Below are 13,799 nucleotides of genomic sequence, written 5' to 3'. Positions count from 1 at the left end.
CTGAACTGAAGGGAAAGGAGCAAGTTTATGTTTGGGCCAAGGAATCGAGCCCAAAACACTGGTGTATTCTAGGGTACATAACCCCAATTTGTAAAGAACAGGGTGTTCAGTGTCCTTTTATGCGAGACAAAGACCCAAAATAAAGACCCTGAACATATTGGTTCTGCCTGAGAAACATCCCAATTGTCTAGAAAATCAGCAAAGGTAAGAGTGTCCAAGATAAACCATCTGGACAGGCTCTCAATGAACACAGGAGAAGACTAACTATATGCTAGTTGCTTAGGGCCTAGGGCTTGGAAATACCCTTACCTCAGAACATACCCTCCCCTGAGTATCATGTCACTTCCTTTCAAAGTGTAAACAAGAGGGCAATCCCAGAGCTCAGTGTAGACAGATTTCCAATTACAGGCATAATGAAGGTTAAGATGCTGTTAAGTATGAGACCAAGAGTTAACGCCATTCTAAAGCTGATAGTTTAAGCAATTCAAAATCAGGCTTGAGACCATCAGTGTTTACAGAGCAGCAAATGATTCATCTTTCCAAAAACAAGTTTAAAGATGTAATTGTCTAAATTAACTACAAGAAGCATGAGAGACATATATAGTCATAAACAACCAGTCAGTAAACTCACTTTTTCCATCATATCACCAGTCTGAGTTGGGCTGTTGAACTCCAGGTCTTTTTTGCTGATATAAACAGAGATATCTCCAGTGTCTTTACCATTTTCAAATATCTGAAATATAAGCACACTCAAAATTAAAAATAAGTACATGCACATACACATTCATACATATGTTCACATGTACATATATAAAGGTAAGACATCCTGGCTTTCACTATATGAACATGTACCTGGCAATGAAAATCAAAAGGACTAGAACAGTGTCTTTAACTTGACTGGAATTCCCTACCATTTTAAAATAGAAGGAAACGTGGACATTAAAGGAGAAATCTGACTGACTGTGCTGAATGCTTAAATGCAACAAATTAACTACTTTATTTAATTCTTTTGAAAAAGATAAAGCCACAAATTACGTGAGGGATCTTTGATTTATATTTAAAATATATCAGTGTTCCTGGGGTGCCTGGCTGGCTCAGTCAGCAGAGCATGCGACTCATGATCTTGGGGTTGGGATTCAAGCCCCACCTTGGGTGTAGAGATTACTTAAAAATAAAATCTTAAAATATATATATATATATATATTAGTGTTCAGCTCATCTTCTGACTTCTAAAAGGAAATTCAACCTGACAGATTTATTGCATAACAGTACGATGAAAGCCATCCATTTTAAGTGCGCATACGCAACAAGTTGTTGAGAACAGAGACAAAATTCTTAACATTGCTTTATGCAACTCTTACTGGAAAAAAACCGCTAGCAAATGTTCTGGAGAAAGTATCCAAACAAATCAGTTCAGAAGGGGGATCCACCAGAATGAACATCATCCTCTGACCACAGTAGGGACCCACATGGGGTGTGCCAATCCATTCACCAGACTCTTAAGAATAGAAGCAGGCCAAGGGAGGCCTGATGAATAATTTAAATCCTTGCTTATTTTATTTTTACTCAAAATTTCTTTTCTTCCTTTTCTGATACACCTATCACATCAGAGCAGTCATTTTATTTATCTCTAGTGCTATTTCCAGAGAAGATAATCTAAGAAAATACCTTATTTAAAAAGAAAACTATCTGTTTTCCTTTTGAGACAGTTTTGAGAGTTATTTAATTAGTCCTAGCCTGGTTTGGGAAATAATGTGAATCAATAGCACTTTCTTAGGCTTTAGCAAAAAAAAAAAAAGATTAAAAAAGGGTAATAATGTTCAGGAATTGTGGGGGTTTTTTTCTACTCATGTTTTTCATTTAGCTGACAGTCCAGTGGAGATAATGCTGCTGTCAGCCTTGGTACATTGATATCCCACACCCTATAGCATCTTTCACTAACAGGGAGTTTTTAATACTTCTTTTCTGAGCACATACACAATTCTGAGCAAAAAATCTCTCTACTTTTGCAAGGAACTTTGTAAACTCAACTGTTGCCTACAAACCGACAGGAAATAACGTGGGTGGAGAATCTCACTCTCCCAACAATCTCTTCACGGCTCTAACCTGGAACAGAGCTCTTAAATAATAGTGACATTTAGCAAAGATAGTCTCAATTCTGGGTGTCATGCATTCTGCAAGGTTAGTGTTGACAAAAGTTCAGTTAGGGGGACTTATTGATGTTCCTTTGTCAAGACTTTCTAGACATGGAATCAGAGTGCAGAAAACTATGCTCTAGAAAATAGTTAGCTGCCAAACTGGGAGAGCAAATAGGAGCTGGCCAACATCTAAGACCTTCGTTAGCTCACTGCTTTCTCTACGACCAGTAAGAAGTCTGCTATTCTAGGTCCAGAAGTATAAAAAAATGAAAAATAAAAAATAAAAAATAAATAAAGGCTCTAGTCTCCAAAATCCCCATAAAGGCATTTAAAAAAATCTTTTAGGGTTTAAGTAAAAGTTTAGATGTTTAAATGAAAGAAGTCTTCCACACCAATTTACACACACTAAAAAGCTCACATATAGTCACTTGTGTAATGTATTGTTTTCTGCATTTTTACAAAAACTAAAAATTGCCCAAACTGAAATTTTATAAGATTCTTCTTTTCCTAAGGCCCACCTCTCTTTATTAGTATGCCCATTTTTCTATAATCCAATTATTATATTTTTTTCTTCCTTTGGATGAGAAGTTCTTTTTACTTCTATTGTATAATGTCTAAACAAAGATAGCTTTCTAAGCAGAGTTTCTGTGATTGACTAGATATAGAAAAATAAAAAAAAATCTACTTTTCTTTCCTGCTGCCTGATCCTTGGCTTAAGAAACACCGACCGCTGGATTGGCTTCCAGTGGCTCTCTGCATGGCCTCACCTCTTGACAGCTCTAAAATTAAATTCCTACCCTTGGAGTGGGATGATGGAAAAAGCTAGCTGAGGCAAGTCTTGGGTCCTAAGGAGAAAGATAATAGAACCTTTAAAAAGAAAAAAAAAGTGATCCAGATCCTCTTGAAAGGTATGGGAGCTAATGACTGCTGAAGAAAATACCTATGAATAAGAATTTACTTCTGTGACTAGTTACAACAAGCAAAAAGTTTTAAGGAGTGTTTTCCGTGAACTCGGTCTTTTTACTTTCCTTCATGTTAATAATAACTTTTGTTAAGCAGGATTAAATTAGATTAACACCAATGTTTTCTTTTTTTTAAATTTATTTATTTATTTTGAGAGAGAGAGAGAGAGAGAGAGAGAGAGAGAGAGAGGGCATGCATGTGTGTGGGTTGAGTAGTGGCAAAGGGAGGGAAAAAGAAAATCTTAAGGAAGCACCCATGCTCAGCACAGAGCCCAATGTGGGGCTCGATCCCATGACCCTGGGATTATTACCAGAGCCAAAATCAAGAGTTGACCATTCAACCAACTGAGCCAACCAGGTGTCCCACACCAATGTTTTATTGTAATATTGTTGATCAATTTATTCACTCAACAAATATTTACTGAGTATTTACCATGTGCCAAGCACTGCTCATGTGCTTAAGATAGACTGGTGAGCTAAGATTCCCACTTTTGAGGAACAGAATAAGTAAGTAAATCACACAGCATGATCAGGGTAAGTTCAGCTCCTGTAAAGGCTAGATCTCTCTATTAAAGAAGGCTCACCAAACTGTGTGAACTTGGTGGACCTTCAATACAATTGGTGGGCCTTCTTGAACAAAAAGAATGCAAAATTAAAAATGTAAAACTAGATAAAAGATATTCACTTAAAATGAGAGAAAACATTGCAACTTACACACACTAAAAAGCTCACACATAGCAAAAACCATTGCAAAATATTTCCATTAGTTAACTATCCAACACACATTTTGGCTGAATTATCTTTGATCATCTCTTCATTAGCCATCTGATAACATTTTTTATAAGGTGAATAGAAAGATGATTCTTCCCTCTAGTATGGTTAATCAAAAAAAATACTATTTGACTAGAAAAATCTCTCAGCTTCACAACTTTATTGGTCATTTCATAAAAATGTTTAGGACTGATGCCATTTTTGGAAAAGGTTGATCACACTTCTTTAAGGTATGAGCTTTATGGAAGAATTTCCTACTGTTGGCTTTATTATTTTCACACCATGTTTCTCCTCCACCACCCATACACATTTGATGCCAAGCACTCTAGTCCATAGTCAGAAAGCAAGACACTCTATGGCCAGCAGGTGGTAGCCATCTTCCTGGGAGCTCTTTCCATATCAAAGCGGCCAGCGCTAACTTAACCATACAAGGAAGTGACTGCAAAACACTAATTACATTCCACTACACTCAAACTAAATGTATCTCCACTCAATTTTCCCCAGCCAGACCTCAAAAATGCCCGTTGCCACTTCAATACTACTTGGTATAAGAACTCTTGACAGAGAGGGAGTTGGCGTATAAACAGACAATGGGTTCAACCAATTACAATTAAAATATATTTGCAAATTTAACAGAAACATATGGCCCTTTGAATTCATTGCTAGTGTTTCTTCCAGGGATGTTGTTTTTTCTTAAAATTTATTTTTATTTTTATTATTTTTTTAATAGTTTATTTTTGAGACAGAGCATGGGTGGGGGAGGGGCAGAGAGAGAGGGAGACACAGAATCTGAAACAGGCTTCAGGCTCAAGCTGTCAGCACGGAATCCAGTGCAGGGCTCCAAACCATAAACCACGAGATCATGACCTGAGCTGAAGGTGGACGCTTAACTGAGATGCCCGGGTGCCCTCTTCCAGGGTGTTGAAAGGGGCCTATACACAGAGCGGGAACCCTGAAGCTTAGTCTTCTTATAGCTTTATGGTGAATGCACCTCTGAGAGTGTCAGAGGGTCCTAAGTGCTATCTAATAAAGGGAAGGGGACAGAGGGTCTGAGCTAAGGGAGGGCAAAGGGCATGGTGAACACCGTATGAAGCAGGTAACCAGAACAGGCCTTCAAGAGAGGATTTGTGTCAAGACTTGGCAGGGAGAGCCTTAACGAGGCAGATAGGCTGGGAAAAGAGCATTGCAGGCAGAGGGAACTGCTTGAGCAAAGAAACTACGGCAGGGATGTGTCCAGTATGTTCTGGGAACTGCATGAAGACTGGTGCTATTGGAGCGGAGTGATAAGAGAGGGAGAGTAAGTAACATGAAGTCAGATGGCTAAGGGATTGTCAGAGACTCTTCGGGAGGTTTGGAACGGAGCAAAACCAAGATCTAACTTAAAAGGATCATTGAGGCTGCTGGGAGGAGAGTAGACAGCAATAGTAATCTGAAGGGTGGATGGATGATGGCCGTTCAAACCAGAGTAGTAACAATGGACACGGTAAGAAACGGCCCATTTCTCTTATTCATTCCTGAGTAATTTTACTTGCTTATTTGTGTATTAGCAGGATTGGGAAATAAAATTTGTTGTTAGGCTAATATTTCTGAATATGACGTCTGTCTCTGGATATTATCCAAACTAAATGTAATTGTTCATATGTAGTGTTTGTGACGGCATAAAAATACCAATGAAGTAGTAAAAGAATTTTGTTTACTGTGAAGCTTTTATAGAGACAGTGACTAAAAATCCTTCAACTTTATGGGGAAAGATGACCTGAATAAATTCTGACCTAATGTGGTCTTTGACAGGTTTGCCCAGCATCATTTATCATATCTATTTAAGGACTTGTATAAGGCCTAGTTCAGTGCCATTATCCAGCCTTTAATACTATAAGTCTGGTTAAGAGCTAGCTGTGGGGAACAGCAGGTTCCCAAACTCTCCTTAACTGCTGGGCAGACCACCAGGAGGCTCTTCTGTGCGTGAGTAGAAGGCCAAACACCTAAGCTTTAAAATACCTCAGGATACAATGCTGTCAAGAGGCAATAATAAGAAAATGACATTGCAGTGTGTTGCCAAAAGTTGGGAGGCTGTACAGTAACAGGATTTACTCTTAGAAGTCCAGTGAAGAAAAGGAATATAAAATAGCCACACAAAAGTACTTGGCATATTTCAGTGATATAATTAAATATGTTGAAACAAGCTTAACTTACACGTTGGCTTAAGTTGTGATCCCCAGGATGCAGATCTGAGACCAAGATTTACTCACAGGAACTTTACTGGGGAGCTTCTGGAAGCAACCCTGGAGAGGGAGTGAGGAAAGCAGGAGGGGCAGGTGAAGGTGAGTGTGATGCAGTTGCAACAGAGGCTTCTGGTGGGAGCCCTAGAGCTGGGATGGCCGGCCTTCAGGTTCGTCCAGACGCGAGGCAAGGGAGTCAAGCCTTTGCTCTGTGCATGAACCAGATGTTGGCTGCATGTTGTCCCCAGAATGAGGGCCTCCTCTTGGGAGAAGCACTTCCTTTACACAGAGGGCAACTGCCCAATAAGGATATAGCTGTGGCAGCTGAGGGGTGGGTCTCTCAGCCCCCAAGAGGGGACTCTGGCCGTGTGACATGGCACACATTACACATATGCATGGCAATCCAGAGTGCTTGGTGCACAATCATACACAGAAACCACTCAATACTCAAAGCAACCGCACATTTTACAGGGAAGTATCACAAAGATTAGATGACTTGGGTGGGGCATTCCACTCATAGAGGTAAGGAGATCTTTAGAAATCAAGTCCTATAGTGTTTTTAATTAAAAGTATCAAAGTTCACTCTTATATCTAGTATTAGGAAGTATAATAATACGAAACTTAGTACAAAAAAGCTTAAGGGCACAGAAAAGTATTTTATAGCAAAAGGTTTCTTTAACCTAAGTCAAAGAAAATGAATATTAAAATGAAATATTTGTCTTATGTGAAGCTAAGTAGTCATGAAAAAATCTATCCAATCAGAATTCAAAGTCACCTTTGGAGCTAGAAAATCAACACTATTTGAATTAATATTATATGAATATTAAATCAAATAAATGTACTGTTATGTCTTCCATTTTTATAGACTTACCAGATAATTTTTAGGAAATTTGCATTTTCTATATTTTCTCAAATGTATATTATAAATCAAACAGTAAACATGTCTAACTTAAATATTCAGATAAACTGATAATCAAAAGGCAAATATTAAAATTATAGGATTCAGGTAGTGAAAACTTAATAATGAATTAGTATATTTATATTACATATAATAAAAAGTGTTTTAATACCTAACAGATGTCTTTAACTGGTGTGTCACAGGTAAAGAGCCAATATGTTTAGTCCCAAGAAATGAAAATGTAATTAAGTGAAAACAAATTATATAATTGCTAAACTTTATCAGTCTAAATGGTATCTAGACAAAAATCAAATAATATATTTAAGCCCAGAAAAGGGACACCTAAGAAAATAACTTATTTTAAGAGATGTTTTAGAAGCACCTGGGTGGCTAAGTCAGCTAAGCCTCTGACTTTGGCTCAGGTCACAATCTTGTGGTTCATGAATTCAAGTCCTGTGTCATGCACACTCTCTCTCTCCCAAAAGTAAACATTAAAAAAGAGAGAGAGAGAGACACGTTTTAAATTTCCTCTGTAAGTTGTAGCCGAGCCCACTATTTAGAAAGTGTAAATCGGGTGACTGCCTATGGGGTAAGATTTTAGATGAAGGCCATAAATACTGATTCCAAAAATATCTCTCCCACCAGCTTGTCAATACTTGAAATTCCAGTTAGAGATTTACTCCTTTGTCATAACTAAAATACCTCAAAAGAAATGATATTCAGCCTTATAGGTTGTTGGCCCTTTTTTAAAAAAATAGTTTATTGTCAAGTTGGTTTCTATATAACACCCAGTGCTCTTCCCCAAAAGTGCCCCCCTCCATGTCCATCATCCCCCTTCCCCTTTCCCCTTTCGCATTCAGCCCTCAGTTTGTTTTCAGTATTCAAGAAACTCGCATGATTTGCCTCCCTTCCCCTCCCCATGGTCCTCTGTTGAATTTCTCCTGTTAGACTTATGAGTGAAAACATATGGTATCTGTCCTTCTCTGCCTAACTTATTTCACTTAGCATAACACTTTCGAAGTCCATCCATGTTGCTACAAATGGCCATATTTCATTCTTTCTCATTGCCATGTAGTATTCCATTGTATATATAAACCACATCTTCTTGATCCATTCATCAGTTGATGGACATTTAGGCTTTTCCATGATTTGCCTATTGTTGAAAGTGTTGCTATGAACATTGGGGTACATGTGCTCCTATGCATCAGCACTTCTGTATCCCTTGGGTAAATCCCTAGCAGTGCTATTGCTGGGTCATAGGAGAATTCTATTGTTAATTTTTGAGGAACCTCCACACTGTTTTCCAGAGTGGCTGTACCAGTTTACATGCCCACCAATAGTGTAGGAGGGTGTGCCCGTTTCTCCACATCCTTGTCAGTATCTATAGTCTCTTAATTTGTTCATTTTAGCCACTCTGACCAGTGTGAGGTGGTATCTCAGTGTGGTTTTGATTTGTGTTTCCCTGATGATGAGTGATGTTGAGCACCGTTTCCTGTATCTGGTGGCCATCTGGATGTCCTCTTTGGAGAAGTGTCTATTCAAGTCTTCCGCCCATTTCTTCACTGGGTTATTCATTTTTCGGGTGTGGAGTTTGGTGAGTTCCTAGTAGATTTTGGATACTAGCCCTTTATCTGATATGTCATTTGCAACAATCTTTTCCCATTCTGTTGGCTGCCTATTAGTTTCCTTGATTGTTTCCTTTGCCTTGCAGAAGCTTTTTATCTTGATGAAGTCCCAATAGTTCACTTTTGCTCTTGATTCCCTTATGTTTGGGGATGTGCTGAGTAGGAAATTGCTGTGGTTGAGGTCAAGGAGGCTGTTTCCTGCTTTCTCCTCTAGGGTTTTGATGGTTTTCTGTCTCACATTCAGGTCCTTCATCCATTTTGAGTTTATTTTCGTGTATGATGTAAGAAAGTGATCAAGTTTTATACTTCTGCATGTTGCTGTCCAGTTCTCCCAGCACCACCTGTTAAAGAGGCTGTCTTTTTTTCCATTGGATACTTTTTCCTGCTTTGTTGAAGATTAATTGGCCATATATTGTGGGTCCAGTTCCAGGTTCTTGGTTGTTGACCCTTTGAAGTTGTGATTTTCAATCTCTGCTCTCTGGAATCCCTCAGCAGACTTGGGGTGGGGCTGGTGAATAGTGGACAATAGTGGGGGGTCTGTCATCCCAAGTGGGAGATCAAACCTGATGAGTACGTCTGTGGAGGTACCACCATCTGGCTTCAAATGGAGTGGGTCTTACTTTTATATAGTAGACTCCAAAAAAATATTAATATTAATTATTGTTCACATGATATTCATGGTGAGTTGGTCTAACATGGATGTCAATGGGTAATCCAGGGGACAGGAGCATGTGAAGGAAGAGAATCTCAATGACTTGAGAATCTCAAACACTCTGTAAAAAAGCTAACTTTTTGAAAAGTGCCCTTTTCAAAAGAGTAAATCTTGAAAAAAGGTGGTAAATGAGAACATGGGGTACCTGACCATCTGAACTGGGGGTTGGGGAGGTGGGGGTAGAGGAAAGGTCAACAGAGGCTGAGGATGGAGAACCAAAATGGCCCTTAGAGGCTTCACAGTTAACCTGGGAGTGAGCCCACATTCCCTCTTTTATGGCATTTAGAGTCACATTTCAACATGAAGTGTGTGGGTGGCTCGGTTGAACAGCCAACTTAGGCTCAGGTCATGATCTCTCAGTTTGTGAGTTTGATCCCCACAATAGGTTTGCTGCTTTCGCTATCACTTTAGAACCTGTTTCAGAACTTCTGTTGCCCTCTCTCTGCCCCTCCCCCATTTGCACTCTCTCAAAAATAAACATTTGAAATATTTTTAAAAATAAAGTCACATTTCATTATTTTGTTAAAATATTTTTCAAAGAGCTCTCCCACCCCATTCTTCTGTGTCTATTGACAAAGTAAAATTTTCAAAACAAGGTGAAGGGTCTTATAAAAAGATGATCTTTGTATCCAAGTACAGTTCTCACTAAGTTCAAGATAAGAAAATGTTCAAAATTATCTAGCTGACAGTGGCAAGGCAAATTTGTTTGCCTGTCATGTCCCAAGCTAAGTAATTTCAATAAACCCTTAATACACAAGAATGTTTCAAGAAGAAATGAAATAAGGATCTCTAAATTTGTCTAAATTAATTTAGTGCCTAATATTATATTTAATTGGGATTAAAATATCAGGTATGTAAGTCCTGTCAGTAATTGGGTATAATCTGATATATACCAGAACTTGGTAAATAAAGGTTTTTGGAAGTTCCTGGGCTCAATATATTCCTTTTCAAAGAAAATAAGGACTTTTTAAATGAGAAAAACAGCCACATCCCCCAAATTCTATTTTATTAGGGGAAAATTAACACTTTAATATTAAATATGAGCTTAAATCATCAGATGCCCTCAGTCTCTGAGAGCATATTCTCATCTTTGTATAGAGTATGTGTTTTTAATACTATTTAGTTTCTTTTTTAAATATATCAACTATGCTTGTAAATTTAATTTTCCCCTTAATATGAATAAATATCTTGGGTAACTAAAACCTATACAAAAGTTTACCATCTTTGGTAGTACATTTTTAATTAATAAATAATCCATTTTTAAATCATAAAACATTATTGAAAAAGTAAGTAGAATCTTAAGTAGGTGTAAATGTATCACTTCATTTGCACTTACTAGAAAATCTGTATTCATTTCTATGTTCAAATGATGAATTGATGCTTGATAAAATTCATGGTGAGTTGGGCTAACATAGATGTCAGTGGGTAATCCAGGGGATGGGAGCATATGTAGGAGGAGAATCTCAATGACTTGAGCATCTCAAACACTCTGTGAGAAAGCTAATTGAGAGGTAAAAACAAATTAACTGCTATGGAGAAGGACAATGTCCCCGAGAGAGAGAGCATGCCTACAGCAGTAAGGTTCAGTGGTTGCATTTAGTCCGGGTAACTGCTGGGACAGTAATCCAGCTCTGGCCTGTGGACTTTCCCTGCTGACTGCCCACCTGGCAATTCTCTGGGCACCTTCAAGGCTGTCAGGACTGTGCAAGGAAAGCTGGTCTCATTACAACCAGCTCTGCATGGGAGCTGATGTCCCAACCAATTGCTCTTCCTTGATTCTGATACAGATGCAGTTTTTTTCTTCATTGGGTCTAGGGAGATACAATCTTTCTGCACACAGATTTACACCTGGCTGCAGATGTCTGTCAGGAAATAGGCTGAGGTGAATACACTGGCATTCCACCCCCCACCCCGTCCCAACCCCAAAAAAGAGGAAGGGAGGGGAAGGGAGGAGAGGAGAGGGGAAGGGATGGGAGAGGAGGGGAGAGCAAAGGAGGGGAGGGGAGGGGAATGGAAGGGAGGGAAGGAGAGGAGAAGGGAAGGGAGAATGGAAAGGAGGGGAGGTGAGTGGTTTCAGTGCCTACTGCTAATAGTTATCCCATGAAATGTTGGAAGGCCTTCATAGGATCTCAAGTTTCTTGCCTTTAAAAGGAGCAGTCCAACGCTTGCCTACTATGATAAGATCCACCATAAAAATTAATTATCTCCATCACATTTTGCCCAACTTTTAATGAATGTTCTTGAAATCATAACAATAACCTTAAATATCCTAATTTTGCCACTCGGGTCACAATACCTTTGAAAATAAATGTCATCCTAACATGTTTTAGTATCTGTACTTAATGCATGTCCTAAATTTGTTTTCCCATTGTTTATTTTAAATAATGTAGGTGAAATTACATTATTCAGTGATTGCAAATAAATATATAGGAAAAGTGGGTTAAACAGAAAGCCAAAATCAAAGAATGTACAATAGAAACAAAAACATAATACACATGCAGTGATGAGGCTTTTCAAAAATATCTTGGTACTCTTTTATGGATAACCTCAGTTATCTCCTTCTATTCATTTAATTGTTTCATAGATTCCTAAATATTTAAATAAACTTTCTATTAATCCATATGGTTAGAAAACTTTAAACTTTTAAAAAATGCCCACCAAATAGAATGTAAATCTCAAATGGATTCATATTGTTCTTGTACTACTGGTAGAACAATTCCAAATTCAAATATCTAAATCCAAATCCAGATATCCAAAGCATAGGAAAAGCTAGGAGGGTATCACAGATGAAAGTTAGCATCTTTTCTATTATCAGTCAAATTATCCCATTTTCTAAATAGAAACAAACTTATGAACTAGAATGATGAAACTATAGTAAAAAGTTGAGAAAACTCACACATTAGTCTCACTGTCTTCAAAGGGTATCACATTGCTCTAATTATATGAAAATAACCGTGGGTATGGGCCACAAGTGTGTTTCAGGCTCCTCTGCACCTTCCCATAGCACCTAGCACAATGCCTTGTGGGCAGAGTATGTATTTGCACTATTCATTTAAAATCATTTTTCTTTGTGTCACCAGTAGAGTACAAATTGTTAGATGCATACCATACTACCCAGAAGATGAACTAGGTGCTAGACAAAGATATTCTTTTAAAAGTAAATCTCTGGGGGTATCTGGATGGCTCAGTCAGTTAGGCAATCGACTTTTGATTTTGGCTCAGGCCATGATTTCACAGATGGTGAGATCTGGCCCTGCATCAGGCTCTGCGCTATCAGTGCAGAGCCTGCTTAGGATTCTCTCTCTCTCTTTTTACCTTTCCCTTGTTCATACACACACACACTCTCTCTCAAAATAATTAACTTAAAAAAAATTGAAACAGGAGAGACCTAATGGAGAACCAGGGGGAGCGGAGGAGGGAGAGAGAGTTGGGGAGAGAGAGGGATGCAAAACTTGAGAGACTATTGAATGCTGGAAATGAACTGAGAGTTGAAGGGGAAGGGGGTGGGGAAGAGGTGGTGGTGATGGTGGAGGGCACTTAAGGGGAAGAGCACTGGGTGTTGTATGGAAAATAATTTGACAATAAAATATTATGGAAAAAAATTGAAAAGATAAATCTCTGAATTATTTCTTTAAATTATTTCTTTAAATTTCTTTATGCTATAAGAGACCACTATAACCAAAGAATACACATGCTAAAAATCCCCAAATCATAGCCATCTGAATCTTTTTGTTTTGTTCTGTTTTGTTTTGGTTACCAAATTCCACCATATTTCCCTTGCTCACAACCAGAGCAGATTAACGTAAAGTTAATGAAGATTTAAGCTTCAGAACTTTTACTTGCTCCAGCCCATGAGAGTACTAGAAGTTGCTGGGAGCTACAGAGTGTTATCAGTGGGGAGGGGAAGCCAACAACTCCCTAGCAATTAAGGGGTATTTCTTTGTAAGTATTTCTGAGAAGCTGCCTAAAAAAGGTCTCAGAAGAAAGAATCTCCAATCCCCCATTAGTTCATTGTGATTTACTTTCTCATTCCAAATAAATACCTGCTTTAAGGCCTCATTTTATTTATTTATTTTTTTAAGGCCTCATTTTAAAGACATTCCTGTCCCCCACCTTGTATAAGCTCTAGACCTCACAGAAATTGGATCTGCCTCTACTGGCAGCAAATGAAAGACAACCTACAGAGCATTATTGACCAATTGTGTGTGAAAAGCACTAATTCTAGTGAAAAGACTTCCCTGTACCCATCATCCACTTGTCCCACCATGCTGTCTCCCTCCCACTCACACATCCCACACTCTTGCTCATCAATTCTCTGTCACAATCACACAACTCCCTTCTAGTTTTTCCACCCACAATCCCTTAAAGCTTTGCTAATACCATTTCCTATCAACTTTTTCTTTCCTGTTCCCCCTGGGAAACACTAACATTTCTGACAGTATCTCCATGGGGACAAAGAAGAGGAGGAGTTGTA

At 38.5% G+C, this 13,799-nt stretch overlaps 1 protein-coding gene across 1 annotated transcript in view; it reads right to left on the bottom strand.

Annotated features, from left to right (window-relative positions):
- Positions 1-13,799, bottom strand: part of DCDC1 (doublecortin domain containing 1) — a 400,051-nt gene that overhangs the window by 227,131 nt on the left and 159,121 nt on the right. The window contains exon 12 of the mRNA XM_029915553.1: positions 632-733. Within this exon, the coding sequence (XP_029771413.1) occupies positions 632-733 (102 nt within the window). The remainder of the gene's footprint in view (positions 1-631; positions 734-13,799) is intronic.

This window comes from Suricata suricatta, chromosome 11 (assembly GCF_006229205.1).
Source record: "Suricata suricatta isolate VVHF042 chromosome 11, meerkat_22Aug2017_6uvM2_HiC, whole genome shotgun sequence".
Lineage (NCBI taxonomy): Eukaryota > Metazoa > Chordata > Mammalia > Carnivora > Herpestidae > Suricata > Suricata suricatta.
The sequence above is the reverse complement of the archived record's forward strand: the minus strand, read 5'-3'. Positions and strand labels throughout refer to the sequence as shown.